The sequence below is a fragment of the Uloborus diversus genome, chromosome 7 (genome assembly GCF_026930045.1).
Source record: "Uloborus diversus isolate 005 chromosome 7, Udiv.v.3.1, whole genome shotgun sequence".
In the NCBI taxonomy this organism is placed as follows: domain Eukaryota; kingdom Metazoa; phylum Arthropoda; class Arachnida; order Araneae; family Uloboridae; genus Uloborus; species Uloborus diversus.
Window position 1 is genome coordinate 67,666,443 of NC_072737.1, and position 26,906 is coordinate 67,693,348.

The following is a 26,906-nucleotide window of genomic DNA, read 5'->3' on the forward strand; positions in this document are numbered from 1 at the left end:
CACTGTACAGAGTCTTCATTCCTGGGATCCTGGAAAACAGCTTTGGAAAGAAAGAAAAATCATTTCCAAAGTACAGAATTCCTTGAACTTTCCAATTATAATTAGTCCATGGAATTATTCGAGAATTAAAACCAACCCAACTTAGAAAACAATATCTGTACTTTAGGATTACAAAACATAAGCAAAACTGTTTGGCGCCATTGATCATGTAAACTATAAATACAACAACAAAAGAGTATCAGCCTATTTTTTGGGAAAGACTGATACTTCTCCGGATGTATGTGCGCATTACTCTCTCTAGCTCTATTCTGTATAAACTGAATAACGTACATTGCGTTAAAAGTTATTATGATTTTCTAAGTTGGATATCAAAATATGAATCAAATAAATTTCAGTTTAAAAAAAAGTTTGCCCCCCTACTTTATGTGGCCAAGTTACGTCTCTGACATCAATCTGCTCTTTTTAATATCAATCCTTTTCAATGACATTTTTTTATTATACTTTCGCAATAAACTGAATCGACATGGTTTTAGAAAAGCTAGAAGAGCTACTCTCACCAAGCAACTGCAGTGGCAAAACAATCTCAAAACAGATTTGAATGGGAAAATAAATTGGAATGTGAGAATGGAAAATTTTGTTTGATTTTATAAAGCAATTTGTAAATAAGAAATGTAGAAGTTAAAATTACTTATAAATATATCCACTTAAACAAAATTTTCTATTGGCTAATCATGTACAAATCACTCAAAAAAGAAACTTTTTTTTAAAATACCTGTCTTATTTGGAGTGTCAGCTATTTAGAGTTAAGGGTGCTTTTCACTGAGAGTCTGAAAGATTCGGATCTAATGTTAACCTACGGGGAAAGTTGGAGCTTGTTTTACAAATTCCTGTAAAGTTTTCGGATCCGTTTTTTTTTCTGAGTATTTTTCAAGACCATGTCTGTTTCTTTTAGTTTTTACTTTTTTGATGTGTCCATTCTCCGATTTTTTAAAATTCGAGAAAAAATGAATTTCTTCGAAAACGAGGTACAGTTGGACATTTCGCTCTGTAAAACATCTGCAACTCGTGCTATCGAAATTTTAAGAACGCCCTGACACGCAAAATATTTCCAGCTCTCTTTTGAGATCTTGTTTGAAATAATGCGACCATTTTTTAAACAAATATCATGTTCTAACTATTGAAAAAAATTTCAATACGTTCACTTTTTGCATTTGCCCCGCCCTAGAATAGTAACCTCCCCTTTTTGAGGGGTAAACGCTAATGGGGTGTAAGATTTATTACCCTCTCATTAGTTCCCCTCAATGACCTTCGCTGGACGTCCTTTCTTCTTTCCTCTTTTCCTAAGGCTTTCGTGAAGAATCAAGTGCTTTTGAAAGTGAATCCATGTAGATGCGTGCTATTAGCTGTTAAATTAGCAACATTTGCTTTTTTTCAAATTTGTGGTTTGAAAAGAAATAGATTTGAAAGGAATATTTCTGAGTCAAATTGTTTATTTACAATATAATGAACATTGTTACAATGCTGTCGAATGCGAAAAGTTGACATTTTTCCCTTCCATTAGAAAAATATTTTAATATATAGATTAAATCGTATTCCAGATACTAGGTATTTTGCATCGTTTTTACATGTGTTTTATGTTACTACAAATGGTACACACATAAAGTGCTTTCCACAGCTCAACAAACGTTTTTGAAAATTATTTGTGTCTTTAAAAGCCAGACTCGTCAAATTTCTTTAGAAGGTAGATACACATTGAACATGTAATTCATAATATACAGTAAAATCCATCGAATTTCGGAATCGGGATTGGAAATTTATTTGGTTGAAACAAGTATTTCGTTGCATTAGTATGCGTTGTAATAGGATTTTACTGTATTTCTCTTTAGAAAATTCCTAAGGAGGAAAACGATGCATAATTTGACCCCAAATAGAATCGTGAAACGTTTCTTATGGGGTCGCAATATTACTCCTTCTTTTAAGACATGTACGATATTATACCGTTTTTAAAACATTACGTGAGAAACAAAATAGGATAATTTTTATTTTCCAGCGCAGCAATGCGAACCGTGGTTAATTTTATTTTTATTAAAGACTATTTCCTAGCTTACATTTTGTGTCATAATTCCTGCGTTTTACCCCAAGTTTTTATTTATTGCCAGAAACAATGAAAAAAAAAGTTAAAACACTTATTTTTAATTAGCTGTTTTGGAAATAGCTTAAATATATGGATATTGTGATTAACTGCAGGTTTTGAATGTTTTAATCAAGCAATCATGTACTTGTGTTATTCCATACTTTTCAGAGCGAATCAAGCTTGTACAAATAGTATTTACAATTTAAAAACATGTTTTATATTTTTTGAAGTACGTTGCTTAAATATTATTTCTCCAACAGTGCTATCATTTTTGGAAAACTACTAAAATTCAGGACCATATTTATTCTTCCAGAAAAAAATAAGATTTTTTTTTTTTTTTTTTTTTTTGAGCAATTGCGAATGCTTATTATCCTTACTTGAACAAAGCTGATGTTGCTCTGATTTTTCAGATTGTCATGATGACAAGAATAACTCTAGCTCGTTGTTTTAATATTTACTAAGAAGTCAAATTTTCGTCGCCATGGTTACTAATCGTTTGTGTCCATTCAATGTTTAACTTAAGTAGATTTTACTTTTAAAAGGGGGGGGGGGGGTGTAAAATTACATTTCAGGAAAAAAACATCAATGTGGATGAAATTAAAAAGCAAAATTTCATCCAAATACAAAATTTCCAGATTACTAATACCGACATTCAAGACTGACAAGAAAATAAAAATACAGAAGGCTTTCTGATGTCTTCAGAAAGTTTTCACAATAGAAATAGTTTTTTTTTTTTTTTTTTTTAAATCTTTATAAGAATTTGGAAGCTGTATTTTTGGAGAATAAAAATACTTTTCAAAAACATTTATTCAGTTGCGGAAAACATTCCGTACACCAACATACTCATTAAATACATAGAAAATCATGAAAAACATATTAGCAATTTAATATGATTCGGTTAATATAAAAAACACACCGTGGTAGAATTACTAAGCATTGTATGTATTAGTTTTAATGACATTTTCAGCCTTATGTTGCTGACAAAGCTAACTAAGATGTGAACAATATAGAATGAAGGTTACAAGTTTTCACTGTTTTCTATTTTCATTCTCAGAAGCTAGATCAGCATTTTAATACAATGTAGAAAAAATTAATTACAGGCATAAAGGTTTTCAGGTCACATAAGCACCCCCCCCCCCTCCCTTCAAAAAACATCATTAAAGATCGTCTTAAATTTCGTTTTTATGGCTTTAATTTCAAAAAATTTCGGGATGGGAGTTTCTGAAAAGTCCTTCTTTGACCATAAAAAAAAAAGTCGTCTAAAATTGCATTTTTGGAACTTTGATTTCAAAAACCTGAATGTCCTCAACGTTACTAAAAATGGCCTACAATCATGTTTATAACACTTTGAAAATTTTGCCTCCCCCCAACATCACACTAAGACTGCGTTTTTAGACTATTTCGAAAAATTCTGGGGAAAGCTTCCGAACTCCCCGTTTCCTAACATAATTGAAGAACCTGAAATTGTGTTTTTGGCGTTTCAAGTTCAAAAATTTGCTGGTGGAAGATCACAGGACCTCTTACTTACTTCCAAATACTACCAGAGTTCGTCTAAAAGTGCATTTTGAAAATTTTATTTTCGTGAAAATTAAAAGGCATAGCCCCCAAACAGAGTGCTTGGGAAAATAGGGAGTATTTCTGAGTAAATAGTATGCTTACGATAAAGATCATGCTAATTAAATATAGAAATGGTTCCCTCTCCTAAACAGGAAGCTAAATCCTTTCTCTCGCTGTATTTACATATTATTAGGAATTAGGAGTCAATAGAATAGAAAATGTGGGATCTCAAAAAAGATTTTTGTTCTATACGAATGAAAATTACTTGATAATCATTTGATTAGAACATTCATTTTATTCTGTGACTGAAGACACGATACGATAATTTTTCGGCACAGAAGTGCGTAACACAGAACTTAAAAAGGAAAAAGTTTGTCTTGATTTTTTTTTTCTTTTTAAATTGTGAACCCTTACTTGTACTTATAATTGCTTTCCTAAATGTAAGCTGTTCATTTTTGTTTTAACTTTATGTATTTCCTGCAAATATGTTTCTTGCCCTTTTTTTATTTTTTATTATTGATTCATTAAATGCAAGATGCATGAAAACGAGGCAGAGCGATAAAAACTTTAAAATCAGGCAGAGCGAGGCGTTGAGATTTTTTTTCACCTAAGTATTTCGAGGTTTTTTTTTTGTTTTTCAGGCAGATATACATGTAGGTAATATTTTCGTGCCTCCTGAGAAAAAGGACAACCCTTAATATTTATTATGACAACTAACGAGGATCAGACACTCACAAGACTTATTAGGAAATTTTAATAAAAACTCAATGTGTTGAAGTAGAAGCACTATATACACTATATGACCAAAAGCATTGGGACACTTTCAAAAATTCACATTTTTAGGGATTTCTCGAGAAATAATAGACCAATTGCTCTATAATTTGTTTCGCATAAAATGTATACTCTAGTTGTCATTTTCCAATAAAAATTAAGTCTGCTATTCATTTAGGGGACCGACAACAAATTGAGGAAAAAAGTTTTTTGATCATTTTTCATTGCAAATTGCTGGGAATAAGCTATAATTTTCAGAAATGAGTTAAAAATCTATCAAAAACTTATTTTTATATTTTTGTGAAAATATCTCTTATACCCATGGAAATATAAGCATTTCTTCCGAAAATGCAAAAATTTTTTGACGGTTTTCGCCTCATATTACGCAGAGTATTTCGTCAAACGTTACTAAACTTTTAGAATATTTGACAGCATTTTAGAGAAACATAATAATAAAATTTGAAGTTAAAATATTGAAAATTTGATGAAATATGAACAATTAAAGCTATTAATTTTTCACTGCGCATGCACGAAAGATAGCAATTTATAACGTTCATAATTCTAAGCTCAGATACATCCTACAATCCATGAAAAAAATTTCACCCCAATTTCTTTAAATTTTAAAAAGTTATCAGCGATCTAATGAGCCGAATTTCTATAATTCTAGGATAGGCGACGAATGGTAAGGGATTGTTAGCAAACTGGCAACACTTTCCTGCCATCGTTACAGAGTGATTCATGATAAGAACGGATTATTTGTTGCTGGTCCCCTAAATGAATAGCAGACTTAATCGTTATTGGATTTGACGTCTGGAGTATACTTTTCATGAGAAAAAAAATTACAGAGCAGAGAGCAATTGGTCTTTTATTTCTCGAGAAATCCGTAAAATTGTGAATTTTTGAAAGTGTCCCAATACTTTTGGTCATATAGTGTATGTAATACCTCATGTATTTTGCCGAATTTAGTAACTGGGAATCTGAAACTCTAAAAGTGCTAGGTTTAGTTTTATTCCAAAATTTCAACGTAAGATAGTTTACAAACATTGAGAGTGGGGGAAGGAGTGATTTTTGCCTTTGAGCTTGGAGCAGGGTGAGCACCCCTGCATACAAACAAAGATCACAGAAAAATCTTTAATTTTTCAAATTCAGGAAATCCTTATCCGTAGCCGTCCGCGACTTTGCCGTTGTTATGCTCAATTTGAAAGAACTTTCACCATAACAACCCCTTGAGAAATGCTATCGTAGCCTTCTCATCTACATATAAAATTAGATAAATAAATAAATATTTTTTTCAAAAAGAAAAGGATTCAAAGATAAAGATTAGGGGAATTTTCTGGTCACCAGTGGTGAGAAAAGGCAATTATAGTAGCCACATTTTTTTCTATTCGCCACTGCATTTGTAAAACAGGTAACTAACCAACAAAGTAGTATTTAATTTAGCACTAAAATATAAATATTATTAGTTCAAATAAAGGTTAATGTAACTAATTAGTGGCATTAATGTTTATTGTACAATCAAGTATTAACTATGCAAAGAGGATCTAGTTTCATTTTTAAGAAGAATGTTTTCTGGCAACTCGGATGGGGTTGGGGAGAGTGGCAAACAGGCAGAGGAAGCGAAAAAATTTCGCCAACCGATAACTAGTTAGTCCCCAGTTTTATTCGGCACTCGATTTTTCAAATATATTAAGTAGGATCATCCATTTTTAAAGAATATTTTTTGGTTAGAATTTGGAGTTCATTTCGTTAAAATTCAGTGTGGTCATGCAGGCTATCTTTTTTTTCCTTCCTTTTTTAAAATCATCAATTTTCAATAACGAACATTTTTCTAAAAATAAAACGAATTTATGAATTTATTTATTGCAAATATTCATTCATTCATTAATTTTTCCTAGATGAGATCCGAAACCGTATTAATGGGGGAAAAAATCTTTGTTTCAAAATTAATTTTAGCGCGAGTACAAATAAATTAATATCACAAGTAGGATTGCAAAATGCGCGGCAATGTAAAATTTCGCGCCTTTTACATTGAGTTATTTTTCTTTTACTTATGTAGTCAAGACTCAAGAGGGAAAGAACTAGAATTTCCTTGGAAGGGTCTGTAAAAAGCTGCGGTTTCATTTCGCCGACAGCTATACCTCCCTTGACTTGCACAGCAGGGGGAGCGTCCGGTCTGTCCCCCTGCAAAATGTGACAGGTCACATGATCCACACTTTCATCGGTCACCGTTCGTTCTATTGGCTGTTGAAGTGTCAATCATTTCACTGATGTACACTGCTTTCGTTTAAAGAAAAGGCCCATTTTCAAGCGAGATCGTTTTTCTTCCCCACTGAAGAGCAGCCTTAATTATATAGAATCACTTATGTTAAGGGACTGGGACTCACAAAAATTTATATTATTATTTTTATTATTATATTATTATTTATATTTTTGTATAACTCCGTTTTTTGGGGGTGTCCATTAAAGAAAGTTTTACTGCATATAGATTTTCTTTTTTTTTGAAGTTTCCATGTTTTCCTCTTGTACAAGCCACTCTTTTTCGTTAGCTACGGGGCTGTTAACAAATGATGTCGCATTTTGGGGGAATGGGTTGTGAAATTAGGAATTTATGACAAGGGAGGGGGGTAACCAAATGTGACATGACCCATTAAAAAAAATTGTTTATAAAATATAGTGTTACATCTGACAAAGGGAGAGAATGTGGGGTAAGGTGAAGTGTGGGCACTTTGTTGCAAAGGAGATGGGTGTCAAAATATTTTTTCAAAAGTGTGACATTTATGGGGAATATCATAGGGGCTAGCCCTCTATGTAAAATGTGCACTGTTTTGTCGTACCTGTCATTACTCAATTTCTTCCACAACCTCTTTAGATATGAGCAGGCAACTCCTCAAAGCCCTATGATCAGGCCACCTGCACCATCCAGTTCTGTGATAGGTCCTTCACCTCAGCAAGATTCATCGTATCCTCCTCATCGCTACCCTAACCAACCTATGTCATCCAGGGAAGGCATGCCACCGCAACAAATGGGTTCTTATCAGGGGCGACCTGCAATGGGACCTTCCCAGTATCCTGGTCCTAATAGTCAAGCATCTGGTCAATCTCCGTATCCGCCATCACAGCCTGAATCATACAGAAGTTCTGAATTTCAGGTAAATTAATGTTTTTCAAGTCATTACTAAAAGTGATGAAAGCTGCTTTTTTTTTAAATATGTATTTAGTCTGCTTCTTGCAGACTGGGTTCTGATTTTACTGTATTATTGTACCTTTATTAAATCATTTTTTAATTTTTTTGTTAATATTGATATATTTCGGATATCAGTCATTCTCATGAAAATAGTACAAATCATGTCAGACACTTTTGAATTTTTTTTTTTTTTTTTTTTTCAATTTTAATTATTTCTACCTTTTGGTCATACATATATTTTTTTTATTGATTCTCCATTTATTTGTGTATAATAAAGTATCAATGGTTTGTACATTATTAACTTATGAAGGGTTTTTAAATGCTTTTTAATTGCCTACTTTGTTTCACAAATGAGGTTTAATGAGGTTGGAAAAAAATCGTTCCAATCATAAAGGAATAACGATTACAGAATAAGCATAAAATGCAAAAGAAAATGTTTCTATTATCTGCAGTTCTAATGAAAAAAAAAAAAGATTTGTTGTAATTAACAGAGTGAACAAACCACAGTTGAAATTAACTGCCGAAAAAAAATATTTTAACTTTCTTTGTGTTGTTTAAAGTAGAGAACTAAGCAATCCTTTTTTTAAAAAATACCACCAGATTCAATGCTGTTGTTTTTCATTTTAAAAATGGCTGAAATAGAGTGGACAATGTGAAGCATACAAAAATGTTGGGTCATTAATTAAACAATTTTTTTGAAGGAATTTTTTTCTCAAGTTTTGTTGAAACTTAGTGTTTATTCAAAAGGTGTAATTAATAATACATATTGTTGCTACATTTTTGCAATAACTTAAGTTAACTTTTAACTTCAAATGATTTAAAGCTGGGAAACATACTATACTGGACTGCAAGTTTACTTGACAATGGAGAAATACGCTGAGGTGAAGAGAAGGAAATAGTTCCTAGCACCTTGTCTGAAATTCAAGTGAAATTACGCTCTTCAATTTAGAAATCAGATTAGTTAGTTAAATCCACGAATATGTAAACTTTTTGTCATAATTTCTGTCAATCGTTAAATATTTTCAATTTTACCAGCAAAGTAGCGCGGAGCATTTTGTCCATCTTATTCGCAAAGAAGGTAGGGGAGGTAGCTAGTCAGTGTGACGTTTTATCTTTTAGCTCTTTTTTCTTCCGCACGTCATGACGTCATTGTCAATTTAAGTTGCAAGCAAATATAGTCTCTTTCTTGTTCCAAAGCAAAATATTTATGAATCCTGTAGTGAATTATGTTCAACAGTTGATACTTGATTACACACAATTAAATAGAGAACCAATTTTTAAAAAATGATTAATTAGTGGTAATTTTTTAAATGGATAAAAAAAATTTCCTAAGTCTCAGACATTATTTGTTTTATTTTCGGAAGAATGACCGATATGCGTTATGTAGAACCTCATTACACATTTGAGAAGGTACTAATTTTTAAAATTATCTTGTGCATTAGTGTAGAAGTTGAAATTCAGTTTATTTTCCATCTATTGCTTTGTCTTAGTTCAAAGAATTCTTTTTGAATGCATGTATGGATGTTCATTTTCTCCATAAAATTCTTAGTTAGCCTTATTATTCACAGCCTCAGATGTCTCGATTGCAGTCCACCCTTATTCAAAGGCTTCTACCTAAGAATCAAACAGCTCAAGTAGGTTTTGAAAAAGGCATTGCATCAATAATGCTGCAATTAACCTCTAAAGTTCTAGTCTGGTTCAGCTAATGCAATCAAAAACGCTATTAACAATTTTCATTTTGTTCATTTTGCTAACTAATCTTTTTTTTTTCCTAACTGGGAAAGTAATAGTGATATCTTTTTGTTTTGTTTTTTAATAAAGGTTTTGATGAGTATTTACATTGTAAGGAAATTTTAAAATTTCTTTCGAAAAATAATTTATGAAACAGATATATAATTCTATGGGGGATATAATTGATTTTAATGAACCTATATAAATTGTATCTGTTTGATTCACAAATCGTGCTCTTACTCATTAGAAATAATGAAGAGTCAAACTTTTTTTCTTTTTCTTTTTTAAGTTACCTTCATGTTGATTGCCAATTTTATGTGGCATTTGTGTCTCAAATATTTTCTTGCTATACATAAACAGTAATTTTAATTTCCTGTATGGCTCTTATGACTTTTTTAAAATCCTATTTCTGTCGATTTCCTTTAATTTTCTTGCTGCACGCTATTAATTCTGCTATGCCTTACTTTTTAATGTGTATTTTATTTGTTATGCTTTGTTGTTTTACTCTGATTGTAAATAGCTCGTTATGAATATGTTAACCTGCTTGACCGAAATTTTAGAATGTCGACTGTCACATTGTATTTCGCTCATGTCTTTGGTGCCTGAATGGTGATATTCACTGGTTAATGTCAACATTTACCAGATTTCAAACTTTCAGAGAAACATATAAATGTTAATAAATACATATAGTCATGCTTTTGTAATAAACTTCTCATTACAGTGTATAAAGGATATTTCTATTACTCATAACTTTAAATCTAATGGTACCAATGTATTTATACAAAATAACTACTTATTTGTTTCATTTACTACTGCAGAAAGCTATATACAGTTGGCTCTCTATTGAACGACTCTCAAGGGACCACAAAAAATTATCCTCAAGTAGAATGCGTCCTTAAATAGAATGCTTTTAAAACTGCAGTGGAGCATCCGAGACCGTGAAAAGTCGTCTTTAAATAGAGAAAGTCATTAAAAAGGCGTCGTTAAACAGAGAGCCAACTGTATGCTGCACTCAAATGGGAGGTAATATTTGCAGTTAACAGCCAATTCATATTTATCACACCAATCCTGAAAAAAAATAGCAAGCTATAAGCAAGATCTGAACATGTTTTGGAAATAAATTTTATGCTTTTACATGAAGTTTGATAGATTTGTGTTAATTGACCTTGGCAACGTATTTCGAAAATTTAAAATTTTCGATTGTGTGTGATATCAAATAACTAAGAACTAAATGCTGTTTGTGAAAAAAAGGAAATCCGTAAGATTAGAACTAAGCAATGAACTGTGATCCATATCTACTTTGAATTAATTTGAAAGCTTAGGGCAATTATTTTATGACAAATTGAGTTTTGTATTGGCAAAAATGCAAACCAATGCACCATTCACCTGAATAATAAATAACCCATGTTTTATCTTTTCTCTTCCACAGAATTATCCCGCTTCCCAGCAAGGAATGTATGGGCAGAGCATGCCTCCTCCAAATAAAGTAGCACCTCCAAGTAATATTCCTGGCAATATGTACCAACGTGACATGTACGGCATGGGATCAAAGCGACATAATGATTATCCTAAGCCTCATGGCCCTGTTCAAGATCAGTATCATATGGGAAATTATCCTCAACAGCCAACTCAGGGACCATACTCAGGTGCGTTTAAATATCTTCTTGATAAATAATTTGTTTATCATTTAAGGCATTGTTATTTTGAGTTAGTTTTTTGTTGGAAATTTTATACTGGAGTACTAAGTACAGGAAGTACTGGATTAATTAAAATCCCCTGTAGCTGATTACTAGTTTTTAAAAACTGAATGTAAGAAGACTGCAGGAAATTAAAGGGCAAAATTTTACTGATATTGCTTTAAAGTAAAAATCACAATCGACAAAAAGCACTGTAGTGAAAATGAGACCATTTTAGTTGTGCTACAGAAAGATGGCAGATAAACTAGAAGTGGAAACATAGTAACCTAGTAAGAACTATCAGCGAAATTAGCAAGCAGCAAAAACTTTACTGATTTACTCCAACCTATTACAAAATGAAGTGGTCTGCTTCCTCTTCCAGTTCATCAACTATCTCTCTGTGGCATAATTACACAAAAATTGCACATTTTTTAACAAAATTTACTGTTATTGTTGACTGAACTTAAAACATTAAAACTTCATGAGAGTGTTAAGATTTTTGACATTCTACTGCATTTCCTGTTGCAAACATCTTGGTTGCATTTCATTTTCCTTCTCTCTGTTTATTTAAAGAAAAAATGTTTTTAAAAATGGGTGGTAGTGTGTTTAACTTATTATGCAAATCAAATTTGAGTACAGTAGGCGTAGATATAGTAATAACTAAATACACATCAAGAAACTAGTTTCATGGACAACGCAATAGCCGGCCAATTGCCCAGAAAGCTTAGGCACGTGGTGTAGCACATGGAAACAAACAACTTTTGCCAACCACTGGAGATTAGTGGTTGCAGTTGCATCCTGGGTAGGGTAGGCTACGCTTTTGCCCGTTAGAGATGAGACGAGCTCAACTTGGTCCGGAAGTGGGTTCCGGGCTCTGGAACCGAAAATAGGTTTCGAGCTCAGACTCAAGTTCAGATATTCAGTCACTCATCTCCAAACAAATTCAAAGCAAATAAACATTGTTATGTTGCAAGAGAAAAAACAAACATTTAAATCAGTTCAATCAATGTTTTGCTCGCCGGTGTTACAGTTCCACGTTATGATAATTTGGTTATTTACTCGTCCATGTTATAATAATTTACTCTGTAAAATGTTCTTAAAATTGGAATAGAAAAAGAACAAAATCGAATTTTCGAAAAATTGCTTCGAGGTGCTTCCTTCTATCCTACAAACTAATTTTGTGCCAAATTTCAGGAAAATCGGCCCAGCGGTTTAAGCACTATGTGCATAACAGACATTCAGAGAGACAGAGATCCAAAGATGCACTTTCAGCTTTATTATTAGTAAAGATAACAGTTTTCATTAACAGAAAAAATTTAAAAAAAAAAAATTGAACCATTTGCAGTTGCAATATAAGTTACCCGTATTTAGTTGTTGTAAGACAACAGCTGAGACTAACATTTCATTGAATCATGTCAGACTGTAAAAGGCTCGGTTTTTGATACAAGGCAATATCACCCGGGCTCGGTTACAAGTTTTTGGACTTTGACAGGCCTTGGGTCTCAAAAGTGAGCCTGAACTCATCTCTATTGCCCGTCTAATTCAAGATTCGCTCGTTCAATGGCAGCCATTGGCGGAGTTCTGTATGTAGTTATTCTAAATCTAGGACAGTAGCACTTCATCTTTCTGGCCCTTGTGGATTCACGTCCACTTTGTAGACTTTTCAAAAGTTCTTATGTTCACATAAAGGGTAAGTTAAAGCTTTGATAGCAAGAATGTAACAAACTTTTAGTGCATGAAAAATTAGTTTTTTATTTTTGTTAAATGTAAAGCTACTGCATAGATTGTAGATAACAATCAATATCCGTAGATAACAATAAGATGCCGCATTTTGCTCATGATTCTGTGCTCTTGAAATAGATTCCTCAGTTTTCAGTCACTGCTTTGAGGAACCAAAAGTTGTGATGTGTTTTATAACCCACTTCTTTGATCTTGATAGTTTTCCTGGTTTTCTACTCCCAGATCATAGATGAGGGACAGCTACAACATTGTTTTAAACTTCAATAAATAAAAATTATGCATTTCTACAAGATTGAATTCAAGTTCATTAATATTTCCGAAGCATATTTTTAATTAATGTGAATGTGACCAACTGTTTGAGATGGCTTTTAAATTGCCAATTGCTCTTTTGTAAATGCGTTTCTAATAAACTAAAGATTAAACAAAAATTAAAATTGACAACTGAAAATATTTTGTGTTGATTATGTTCATTGGTAAATGTTTTTTAAAACCTGTTTTTGAAAAATTCTCTTTTGATATCATGATATTCTCAATTTAAAACAGACTATATTTTAGATCGAAGTCAATATCCGTACCGTCCTGCACATGGAGTGCCACCACCACCAACACCTGGACCACCTCAACAAGGTTTGTAATATTGACTATATCTCAACGACGTTTTTAATTGAGCTAATTGAGACAGAGGATAAATTATTCCACAGAAAATGCAGTGAAATTGCAATACTCTTAAGCATAACGCATTTTCAATCTTTATAAAACTATGTCCTGGTAAAAATGAAATAATATAGTTTAATAACTATTCCTGCAAATGTGAAATATATTTCCAATTACTTGGTCTACAAACAAGTAAATCATAAATTACAATGTATGCATATTATGTTAAAATAACAACAGTACCAGATTCACACATATGAGGCCCTGTCACAAATTTTTAGAGGCCTTTTTGCCTAACAAACTTTTTCCTTGTGCAGTGTTTGGATATTTTTTGGGGCCCCTCACAATTGCTACATGGCAAATCCACTTCTGAGTAACGTTGAACTAGAGTTGAATTTTGAGCGGTGCATGAACTTAAATAGCTGCTTTTCTAAAAGACATTGGATTGAAGCAAAAATCAGTTTCTTTCATATAAATTTATATATAAAAGGTCTTTCTTTTTCTTTCCTCTTTAATGTTAGTATATTTCATCTGAAAGAAAAAAAAAACATAACAAAATGTTTAAAATGTAAACTAAATAAAAGTAATTAGCTATTTCAGCCTAGATTTTTCCCTTTAGTTGATGCTTTTACACATCTTGTATATAGTTATTTTGATTTTTACATTCTTAGTACTAATACAGTAACCCTTCGGTAACCCTCCGTGTATATCACGCTTTTTGGGAGATAACAGAAAAATGTGATGTATCCCAAACCTTGACGTAATTGATATTATTCAGCTAACGTACAAATTATGATGTGTTACTACAAAGAATTGCATTCATTATGATATCAAAATGTCTTAATACAAACTGCAGAAAAAAAATTAGCTTGCAATTTTTCTTTTTAAGATACAAAAATAGAAGTAAAATTTTTCTTTTATCTTTTGATGAAATAAAAATCCCAAGATTGCATCTTTCAGCAGCGAGTTTAGAGAAACAGAAACACCAGTTTTCATTTATTAAAAAAAAAAAAAAAAAAACTTCCTGGGGGATACAAAGTTTTTCTTTCAATGTTCTTAAAATTGAGGTCAAGTTTTATATTTCTTTTTTTGGGTGAAGCAACAAATCGTAATCTATCCGAATGTGCAACATAACGAGGCATGATGTATCGAGGCGTTACTTTATTGTTATTAAAACTCGATGAAATAGTCTTACTTGAAACAAAGTTCTTCTAGCACTAATTTTGAATGCATGTGTTGTTGCAGGTTGGCCACGGGACAATAGGCAATACCCCTCTGGTCAAAGCCAGTATCCTCCTGGTCAACGAGACAGTTGGGATATCACTCGCCATGGTGATGGTCCTCCCCAGCCAGGAGCACCCAACTGGATGAGGTACGGAGGACCACAGTCGGAGCCTTATCCTCATCACATGAGTCCATCAATGGGGCCAAAGATGATGAGCAGGGGTTACGGTTCTCCAAATAAAATGGCTGTAAGTTCTTGTTTTAGTTATTCCCTTCAATGATAAATGTTTTATATTAAATTCACAAGTGGAGCTATGTGCATAATATAAAAACTGAAGTTAAAATTTCTGCTCTTTGAATATGTAATTTAAGACCTTGTTGACGCAATGGTTCAAAGCTGATGCAATTCGGAATTATAAACAGTCGTAATATTCTCCCACAATGTTGTGCTCTTTTTTAAATTAGGAAGACTGAAATACACTAAAATTATATTGGGACTTTTTCTTCCTCCCATAAGTTAGTAATCCTCGCCACACATTAAATTTAGAGCTCAGTCTGACTCTAGTTGAAAATTTCAATTTTTGCCTCTTGATGTGAATTTATAAAAGAAATGAAGGAAATTGTATTTAAGCTATAGTGCCACTCGGGAGAAGCTAGAGAGCGTTTTTATCGCTACAGACTCCAAAGAAGTTATTTCCAAATTAGAAAATAACAATAATGTGTTACCATTTTACTATGAATCTTAACGTTTAACAGTAGGCCATGAATGTATTGGAAGCGGCTTAGCAAACTTTTAGTGAAAGAAAATTTTCAATGTTATTGAACAAAGACAGGAAATTTTAAATTTGTTGGAAATTTAATTTTTATTAACTTTTCACCTGTAATCGTATATTGTATTTATATATTTTCATATGAGAAAGTGACAGAATTTATTGCTTTTTCAATTTAGGGATTTTTAACATTTTTAAAATGTTAAAAATCTGATTCTTGTAAACTTTGTATCTACGTAACTAAATGCAATGTTCTTTTTCAACAGGAATGTAATGAGATAATAGCATTTTCTGTGTTATACAATCTTTCAAATAATTAATTACTTCAAATGTTTTAATAGTAACTATGTTTAAAGCTCTCCAAAACTATGTTAAAACATCTCTGATTTCTTATAATATTTCAATTTCTTTTTTGGTATGAAAAAGTTAGATTTTGATATTAAATCCAGCTTTTACTGGAAAAGCAAATTTTTCTGAATAGCTGAAAACAGTAATTTTCTGCCTAACACTGCCCTGCCTGCACAAGTAAATATGTATGTAATAAAATCAAGTAAAGTCCCCCCCCCCCAGTACATATTTTAATATTAACAGTTTACAAAAAAAAAAACTGATGGTTTAAAAATATATACTGTCCAACCACGGATTGCATGGAATTTTCAAACGTCCAAATAAGATAAATCTATGTGAAAAAGGGGGAAAAGTAAAAATTTGATGCGCATATTCCGCTCATTTGATCATTTGAACGACACTCTGCTTCTGCAAAAGCTGACATCGGTAAAAAATAATAGATTCGTCCATTTCCGGCTGTAAAACGGACGTTTGTCTTTCCATGCAATCCGTGGTCAGACAGTGACAGCTCAATTTCTTCCTAAACATGGTCAATGATGATTTGAATTTATTAAACATTTTATTGCTTCGAAATTAAATAGTTTTTAAGGCATGCACTATGTTACTTGATAATCATTATTTTTGAGAAATAAATATCCCACACTTTAAAAAGAAATATTGATATGATATATAGCTTAACTTCTCCTCACCCTGTGATTTACTAGCTGCATGAACATAAGTCATTAGTACCACTGTGTTATCACTTGATTCATTTTATAACACCTTTGTTACTTGTATTCAAATTTTTCTCAATTAGAATTTTTTGTTATACTTCGATGAATTTTATGTGATGAAGCAAATTGTTTTCAATCACATTATCTGCATAATAGCATGTAACTTTTAACAGCTCGTTAATGACAAGCATTTTTGCATTTATTATTACTTTTATTGCTATTTAGCCCTGTAATTTGTATTTGAATACTGTAGGCATCATTGGTGTTCTAGAGATTGAAACTACAGTTTGAGCTTGTAATGAACTCTGCGTTTCAGCGTACTTTATTTTGCCATTATATATTAATTTTATTATTTAATTCCATTCCTTCTATAAATGCTAATCATGATCATAATTTTGTATGATGACTTTAAATTTAAATTATGCTGTGCACTCACCTTTGTGTTTAATTTTTCAGCCACATGGTGGAGTAGGACCGCCTCCACAGTATGCCTCACAGAACCAAAGGAAAGAAGTCTTGTTCCCACCCGACTCTGTGGAAGCTGTGCAGCCACTTATTACAAAACGTAGAAGACTCTTATCTAAAGACATTACTCCCATTGAAGCCTGGAGGATAATGATGGCTCTAAAGTCTGGACTATTAGGAGAAAGTACTTGGGCACTGGATGTCCTTGGAATTCTCGTGAATGACGATGCAACCGTCCTGTACTTTGGATTGAACCACTTGCCAGGACTTTTAGAAGTATTAATGGATCACTATAGAAGGTGTTTAAACATAATTTTTGATCTCGTAGGTGATTTAGAAATTGGTTTTATGCTTAATCCTGGTGATAAAACTGTAGAACACAACAAAAAATGGTTTGAACTTGAATGTGATATGCCAAATTCTATTTCGACAGAAGTTTCTGTTCCAGAGTTTTTAAGAAGTGATAAGACTGCTGTTTTAGATTCTGTAAATTATACTTATAAAACAAGATGTAAAAAGGTTGTTAAGATTCAGCAGCAGGAAGCATTATTTCTGTTAGACCCCGACAAAAAGTGGGATGTGCATGAAGGATTTATCGGTGGCAGTAGTCATTGGCAGCATGGTGGTGGAGAATATACCGGTTATATTCAAACACAATTTGAAACTACTAGAAAAAATATTAAATTTGTTAGACTTTTACAAAAAAGTACAAAGAATAAAAAATATTCCAAATCTCTAAATACTCAAAATAAACCAGTGAAACTGAAGAATTCTTCTGATAGTTGTTCAATCAAAAAGGAATGTGGATCTGATACGGAAGAGGATGAAAGTTTAAATTCACCAGAACCTTCTGTATTAGATGAAGCCAATTCCGATGCAATTCAAGAAACTAGTAGAACTGAGGAAGACGAAACCGGGAAAAATTCCAATAGTTTGGATTCTAATCCCCAAGTCAAACCAGAGAAAAGCTCAGAAAACACTGAAACTTCAGAAAAGGATGAACTTAAGTCAGGTAATAGTGTTGAAAGTGAAAAGGATAATCCAGAAGTTATGGAAAGTAATTTTCCAAAAATGAGGCCCATTTCTCCCACGCGTAAACGTAGAGCGGTTGAAGATTTAGAAGATGAATCGTATAATAGAGACGAACCTTCTCTTTGTACGACGTATGATGACCAGGACTCTCTGGCTCGGCGCTGCATCGCTCTATCGACCATCCTCAGAAACCTGTCATTTGTACCCGGAAATGACACCGAAATGTCAAAACATCCCGGTTTCTTGCTCGTCATGGGCAGACTGCTGTTGCTGCATCACGTTCACTCTCCGCGCAAACCACCCCAACGACACTACGACAGAGAGGAAGAGGGAGAAAGTTCTTCGATCGCCGACTCTTGTAGTAGTTTAAACAGTGAACACGAGTGGTGGTGGGACATGCTCCATTCTATTCGAGAAAACACGCTTGTGACTCTGGCAAACATAGCCGGTCAGTTGGACCTCGCTCCTTTCCCCGAAGAAATCAGTTTCCCCATGCTCGATGGCCTCATGCATTGGGTCACGTGTCCTTCCTCTTATGCCCAGGACCCTCTCCCGACCCAGCCATCGCACTCCGTCCTCTCTCCGCAGCGTCTCTCTCTCGAAGCCTTGAGCAAGCTCTCGGTTCTGGAAAGCAACGTCGATTTGATGATGGCGACGCCACCTTGGGAGCGGATAGACCGCTTCTTTTCGCTGCTCTCCAAGTGGCTGAGCAGGAACGAAGACCAGGTGTTACGCGAATTCTCCGTTGTTCTGTTGTCCAATCTATCTCAAGCGGACAGTAGCATGGCCAGGGCCATAGCTCTCCAAGGTACTTGCATACCACTTTTGATCACATTTGTAGAACAAGCCGAACAAAGTGCTCTGCAAGTAGCTAACTCACAGGGAATCAACGCTCTCAGGGAAAATCCTGAATTGATGGGTACCACACTGGACATGGTGCGGCGGGCGGCCGGAACTCTCAGATGTTTAGCGCGGGTGCCTAGCAATAGAACTTTGTTTTTACAACACCAGCAACGGCTGTTGGCGTTGGTCATGTCACAGATCCTCGACCAAGGAGTGGCATCCATCATCGCCGACGTCCTCTTCGAGTGTTCTCAAGAAGACGCCGAAGATCTGCCTAGCATAACGAATGGCGAGAAAGAATCATCTCCTCTACCGGTAGAGGCAGCCACGTAGTAATAAATCTTAATAAGATACATTTATTGTGAATCATTTATGGAGCTATCTCCTGCCAATAGAAATTCAATTACAGTCACACTCAAACAAATGTGCAATTTTCTATTGCAAGAAAGAGAATGCCTTCTAAAACACCAGAAAAGCGTGCTTCTTGGAACCTGTGTCATCTAGTTCGGTTGCTCCGCTTGAGAGTACGGCAGTGTGGCAGTATCTATTTATTAATTGATCAGAATTATGTCTGTGTTTGTGAGATCACGCAGGTTCTCCTACGTGGAAGCTATTCTGAGCATGAAATGCTTCTGATAAATCAAACAGTTTATGTATATTTTAAGAGGAAAAATAGTAGTGGGAACAACTTGTAAGCACAGAGTCTTGCAGTTGGGGGAAAGTATCTTTAAAATTTTCAGTTGCTTGAGTATTTAATACTTTTTGAGCAAAATAAAAAAATAAGTTGAGATACTTTTGTATTTCAAAATTTTATTTATCTAGTCCATTTTACTCTATCATCAAAGATTCATTTTAGGAGCTGAGAAATGTACTGATTTTTTCTAATATCCTAAACATTTTAAAGTGGATTTTTACTCTCATTATCCCCATTTTTCAAATTATCAGCAAATGCTGATGTAAAGTTCTTGACTTTTGTACTGTATCATACTCATTTTTACTATTCATTAACTCGAGTTTCGTTGACGAAATTTTTCCAAAATTGGATTTTAACTAATAAACTACATCATTCCATGGAGAATATCGATGCTAGATTTGAAATATAAAAGAACATTTTCTCATATTTTCAAGAAAATCAAAGCAGCGTGTAGGTTTGTATAAATTGATTCGACGCTCATTGTTTCTCACTGTATCATTCAGTGCAATAAATCTGTAATTTTAGCATTGAAATTTTAGATAAGTTATGTTTCCCCTTAGCTGTTGTGTAATTAGAAAATGTGATATAAGTGCTTACTTGTGGTTTTCTTATCGAGATTATCGACCATTAGGTTGTGTCAAAAGGGGAAGAATGCGTTCCCATGTGCGAGAGCCTGCGTTCATATTCGTCATGTTCAGGTTCATTAGGCTATTAGCATTGTGCCAGAGATCTGCTGCGGCAGGGACTCATCATTTAGCTGGCGCAGTGTTGTTCATTGTGTACAGTCACATGAAAGAATTTCTTATTAGAGTGATTCAAGCAGCATTTATGTATGCTTGTGAATGTTCATCTTTGTACAGCTGCAAATACAGTGCATTGGCAAAGAAAAACTCTGTAGATATATCACTGTAATTTTAATCCCCATTACCTCATGTGGGTACATCACTTGTGTTAATTTAGGTAAAAAGAAAAAAAAGACTAGCGATCGGTTATTCTCTTTTCACCCGACAGGACCTAAATTTAGGAAGTGGATGGCCAGCTTTGCATGCTTGAATACTGTACAGTATAGGAAAAAAAGCACAAGTACCTTTGACAAGGATTAATCCGTGGCTGAGCCCATGTTGTGTGACTTTTCGTCTCAAATCTTTATTATTGAAAAGCACTTTAGAAGTTGCATTGCAGTGTTGGAACATATTTTGGGTTTACTTGTTCCAGATTCTGGCCAGTTTACCTTGTTTGTTTTCAACTGATCTGAAACAATTTATAAGGGTTCAAGTCCAGGATTTCTGTCGGCTCTTTGATATTGGTATTTACGAGTGCAAGAGCTTTATACTATGTATATGTCTGATGATCATCATTGAATAAATGTACAGAAAAACTATGTTTGCATTTCATTTGTAGTTTTGACCATTTTCCAAAACACACTCAATGTATACTTCTAATACATAATTTCGAAGTCATGAAATGTCTCTCAAATGTAATATTGTAGTAAGGTAAACACACCAGTAGTGGCGACTTCAAAGTTTAAAACTAGTAGCAGCGACCACAGTGAAATATATTTTTAAACTGTGGGACTAAAATATTAATTACCTCCCTTGAAATGAGCATATTGTAGCCCAACTCTTCCTTAATCATCCCATCCTCTAAAAATACCAGAATTTCAATTTTTTATCTATTTTTTTTCCCAAACCTCAAATTTGATCTAGTAGTGGCCACTCCAAAATCTGAGAATTTTAGTAGTGGCAATCTGACATTCTCCCGTCCGAAGAATTTACATTACTTACTTTAAATTCAAATAACTGATGAATAAAATTGATTCAATACAACAGTTATATTAAGGTGGAAACCAGTTTAGAAGGCAGAAATTTTAGTGTTTTTCATGATTTTTTTCATCAGGAAAGAAATAATTGGAATTTCTTTAAACTTGTGGAGGATATTTTATTCATCCTTTGAAGTACACCTTGCAATTTTTTGAAGTCATTTCCACCAGAATTAGTGGAGTTAGAAGCTGCTGTTCATGGGTGGTCGCCATCAGAGCTTGTTGCTGGTGTGCATTACCGAAGCCAGAACTTTTGTCTGTAATATGAACCTAATTGTGATCAGAAAAGTTGAAAATTGTACGTTTTTGATGTGTTTGATGACAATGTTATCTTTTTCTACCCTTTTATTCACATTTCTTGCATTAAAAATTTTCATGAATAATATCATCAAAGTGTTCGAGTTTCATATAGAGTATAAATGAAAAAAAGAATATTCACATAAATTTTCAGAACGATTGGTCAAAAACTCTTTGAGCTAGAATGCATATCAGTTTGAAAAAGTTGTTTCGAGAAACACGTGGTTGAAAAAAAAATGCTGTGAACGTTTTTTGAATATCCACAGTCACTTTAAGTGCTCATAGCATCGGAATTTTTTACTCAAATGTTGGCAACATATTCTTGTTCATTCTTTCTTCAAAGTATATAAGTAACTTTGAAGTGGCCACTAATAATGTGTTTACCAAGCTACATTTTAACACAACAGGTGACAAGTAATTATTGCCCCCCTCCCCCCCCCGCCCTTTTTTTAAATATTTTTTATTTACTTTGAAGTCATTAGATGTCCAAAGCACTTTTAACTATTCTATGCATATGTTTGTAAACATTTTTTTTAAATAAAAGTAATCAATTATTAGTGAAGGGAAAAAAATCCAAATAGAAATAATGTTAAAATTTGAACTGTATTAATAAGCATGAAGACACATCACACACATTGAATAAGAATATTGTACTTATTTTAGCAAATCACATTATTCAGGGAAAAAGCAAAAAATTTTTTTAGGATTGAATGGTGTTCAGTGATTAGTAATGAAATGATTACATCAGATGAATTATGTAAATTTGACTAAAATTATTAGTTGCAGACCCCGAAGAGTTCCTATTTTTCCTTGTTTTTCCTACTTTTTAGAGCTCTCTCCTTATTTTCCTACTTTTCCTCTTTTTTTCCTACTCTTTAGTATAGCACTTCTAATTGTGCATTGATTCTTATTTTTACAATGCCGCACCGATAATTTTCTGCGTGTTTTGATTTTAAAAAGTAAAAGAAAGGAACGCCGCGGCGTTTGTGTGTTTAAAAGTTAAATTTTCGTAAGTGACTTTTTTTGCCGTTGCGGCGTTTATGATCGACTTTTCTTTTTATCACCCTGACTTCAGTCCTACTGTATTAACGAAACTATAAAAAATAGATACTGGCACATTCTGATGCAATCATATGTTATTTACTCATCAATTAGAAGCTTTAAGTAAAGTAAACGGCCGACTGTTCGAAAAATGCGGGAAAAACCGAATTTCCTATTCGCAAATTTTTTGTATGATAACAAGTGAAATGGATCTCAATTTAAACAAAAAGGCAATGTAAAACCTTAAAAGGAACATAAGGAAGCAAAAAATGAAAAACTTGTACACTATACATATTTTATACAACATAAAAGTGACAGATAACAGAAATTCGCAAAAACTGACTACTTCAAAAATAATCGCGGAAACTTTTTTCATACATAAGTATGATTATTGTTCATTCTAAATCGTAAACATGATTATAAAATTTATAAAATTTCATTTTCTTTCCTTGCAAAGAGTGTATTTGCAAAAAAAAAAAGGTAGCAAAACCTGGATGGGCAAAACGTTCTCGATTTTTGGAGAAAAAATTGGAAATCAATTTAAATGCAATAATATGTTTTTATTTCTTCATATTTTTAAAAATTGGGAGATAGAGCTACTAACTAATATGTATTTTTTTTTCTTTTTAATGGGTATTTTCTACTCTGATATATCATCAATATCGAGAAGTTGCATATCATTTTTGTGCTGTGTTTATGGCAATGCGACATTTCTGAGCATTTGAATTTTTTTTGGCAGACTCTTACTCTTTTCGGGGTGCAGCAATTATACTGATGCGGCGTATCTACTGTAAGTTATTTTACTTAGTGCGCCTGATCAAGGGGGGGGGGGGGGCGGAGAGAAAGAAATATATGCAGGCATTTGATGTCAGGTGCTCCCCCCTCACTCTCAATTTCAAGAACAATTTCCGAATGAATATTTTTGTTGTATGGTGAGGATTGAGATAAACTACATGCCTTCCTTTTCTTGCACAAAGAAACGTTAGTAACGGATCTTTGTCTTTGATAAAAATGTTATGTTTACCATGCATGGATGTTTCCTTTTATTTTCGTTACAAAAATTTTGGAACAAGGAGGTAAAAATCATCAAACCATTAAAACAATATTCGTTTTTATTGCTTGATTAAAATTAGAACTAACTCATCACTTTGATCCCCCCCCCCCCCCCCCCCCTGGATGTGGCTAGCAAAGGATGTATACTGAATGCAAATTTCATCTGCAAACAAACAAAAACCGCACAAGCATTAATTTTCCAAAGCCAGGGAGGGGAGAAATTCACCCCCATAAATGACATGCCTGAAACAAAAATGTATGTTGAATGCTAAAAATACATAACATAGTACAAACTATTTAGTTGACTTATTTCGTTATTTATTTAGTATAATGATTTTATTATAAATTTTATGTCTCATATTTAAGAACACATTTTATTTTAGTTCTGCATTTTCAGTCGTTTTCCTTTTCTTTGAGCAATCATGATTGCTTATTGCTTTCACTTGACTGTTTTTGGCGTCCTATCATTTTATTTTCCCACGCCACCCTCCGCACCATCACCGTCGACCGGCTCCTCACGATGCCGCTCCTATAGCGAAAGCCGTCTCCAGGTTGCATCCATATCCTACACGCACGTGCATACATACACAAACACACACACAACTACCCACACATTCATGCCTACACACACATACCCCCCACGCACAGACACAAACACACATGCCTACATACACATACCCCCTACACACAAACACACTCGTGATTGCGAAAATAATTTGAATTCAAGGTGTCAAAATTCAAATTAATTTTTGTTTTTCAAATTCAAACATCTGCCTCTGTTTATGCAAGAATGCATGTCAACTGCTGATTATTTTTAACTAAAACTAATTTAATATTTGCTGTGGTTTTGTATCATAGTTTATGATTACAGGAGCCAGGGCCCGATCAAGACAAACTGGTGCCCAGGTCCTGAGTAAAAATTGGTACCCCTCCCCCCCCCATGAGAGCATCAGCACAATTTCAAAGTCAATGTTTTATACTAGAAACTTTATACACTAGAAACCTACACATTACTGCAGAAACCTGGGATTTGAATACCAAACACTTGATAGTCACCATACTAATCATAGTTAAAATTGCCTTACCTTAAGGTGAAAATGAATTAAAAAAGTTTAAAACTGCAAAAATAGCAAAAAAAAAAAAAAAAAATTCTGACATTAAGCTTTAAAAAGGTTTCTTTCTGGCTTTAACAGAGGCAAATGTGTCATCGAAATCTAATTCTGATGTCAAAGAATTTTCAATGGTCAATAAGAAAAACGCCTGTAAATTATCCCGAGAAACGCAACTTCTCAAACGATTTTTGATTCTTTTCAAAGCTGAAGAAGAACGTTCACTTTAACAGAGAGAGAGAGAGGAAAAAAAAAAGCAAGTAAGATTAATTTAGGCTATTTTAGTGCCCTTAAATTTGTGGTGCCCAGGTCCGAGGACCCGTCGGACCGTGCATTAATCAGGCCCTGACAGGAGCTGAAAGTGATAGCATTTTTAAATGATAAATGGATGCTCTCGAAGGAATATTTTCGTTTTTGACAAAACAAATCTTTAACAAAAATGGTTTTATTGAACCAAAATAGGAGTTTTATTATTATTGTTTTTTTTTTTTGCGATTGCTATATTGCATTTTATTCTTTCACACTTAAAAATTTTATTACTGTATTGGTGAAAGGTGTTTCTTTGTTTAGATTTTATTTTCATATTTTTGTAATTAATATCTTTGTTTCCACCAGTTTATTTTACAAATGATGGTCAGTCATCTTAACGTGTGTGTAGTCCTATCTCTTCCTATTTTTTCCTTCTTTTTTAAGTGATTTTTTTCCTATTTTTTTAATTTTTGATTCCTTATTTCCTACTTTGCCCCCTCAAAAAACCACTTCGGGGTCGGTAGTTGTAACCTGATAAATTATTTTTAACAAGCAAAGATAAAATTAAAAATTAAAAAAAATCCAACTGAGTCGCAACTGTGGAATCAAGGAAAAATTGAAAATCCTTTTAAAAGCCTTATGTTATTCAAAATCAATGTCAAGTATTTTACTTGCTATTAAATAGGAGCTGGCAACAGACAAAAATTTTAAATCATTGCGTTTTATTTCCTTGTCGGCCAACAATGTATTCGGTTATCAATCGAGTGAATCAAGGCTTAGCTGTTATTAAAATCTGCTTTAAAAAAAAACATAATTCGAATTCTATGAAACATGGAAGGTCCAAACACATTCTATCAAACACAAAACTTTTTTTTCTTTATTTTGTTATTAACTTTTACAATTTTTAACTGTTTTCACTGCAAAAAACCTTTCAGAGGTTTTAAATTAATATCTTCATTAACGTCATCCAAAGATGCAACTTAGCTAAGAACACTCTTGATCAACTCTCCTTTCAAACATTTTTTTTTTTCAAAATCGTTCCATCTGTTTAGGCGTTAGAGTGTCACTGACAGATGCATAGACACATCAAACTTATAACCCCCTTCCTTTGTCAGTCCGTTGTTAAAAAGAAGCTTGTAAATTATTGCTGCGGAGTCGAAGGAAAATAGCCGACTCAGACCCTGGCTGTTTTTTTTTTTTTTCAAATCCCCCTCAAAGGAAGGGGGGGGGGGGAACCCCCTAAACAGATATTGAAATATTAATTCCTTTTTGTGAAATTTTTGCGTTGCATTTTATTGTAAACCTAGGATGAATACAAGTTAAAAATTCAATTTGAAAATCAAATTATCCAATACTTGCTATTTTAAAAGTGAGATTACTTAAAAATCCTATTTTTTTAATGAAAGGGATTAATTTGCTTCCCTTTAATTTTTAACAAATAGATGTTGATATAATCATGTGCTTTTTAATTTTTCAAAGCTGTCACTTGAGAAAGAGAAAAAAAAACTTTTTGGGTAAATCAAAAAGAATTTCTTGAGAGGGACGGTCTTCCCCTTCTCTATCCATGTGATACCCATCTGAAGGGTGACACCTCAACTTAATTTCAGAGTTTATAAAAATATAAATACTTTAGTTCTAAAAGAATTCCTGAATAATGAATCTTAAATTTCATCTTAAAAATTTCAACGAAGATATAGCACTGTATTACAAGAGGTTGGGTACATAAGTGTCTGGAGCAAGTTTTACACAAAATGAGGCGGTATACAGCTTTGTACAAATAGATTTTACTATGCATACCTCAC

General features: G+C 33.3%; 1 protein-coding gene across 1 annotated transcript in view; it reads left to right on the plus strand.

The window, feature by feature from the left end:
- The window catches only part of LOC129226721 (trithorax group protein osa-like), a 212,500-nt gene extending 191,596 nt beyond the window's left edge, over positions 1 to 20,904 (plus strand). Inside the window, exons 13-18 of the mRNA XM_054861350.1 lie at positions 7,332 to 7,611; positions 9,215 to 9,280; positions 10,807 to 11,023; positions 13,349 to 13,420; positions 14,693 to 14,919; positions 16,959 to 20,904. Coding sequence (XP_054717325.1) covers positions 7,332 to 7,611; positions 9,215 to 9,280; positions 10,807 to 11,023; positions 13,349 to 13,420; positions 14,693 to 14,919; positions 16,959 to 19,175 — 3,079 coding nt within the window. The 3' untranslated portion in view covers positions 19,176 to 20,904. The remainder of the gene's footprint in view (positions 1 to 7,331; positions 7,612 to 9,214; positions 9,281 to 10,806; positions 11,024 to 13,348; positions 13,421 to 14,692; positions 14,920 to 16,958) is intronic.
- Positions 20,905 to 26,906: the final 6,002 nt, after the last annotated feature.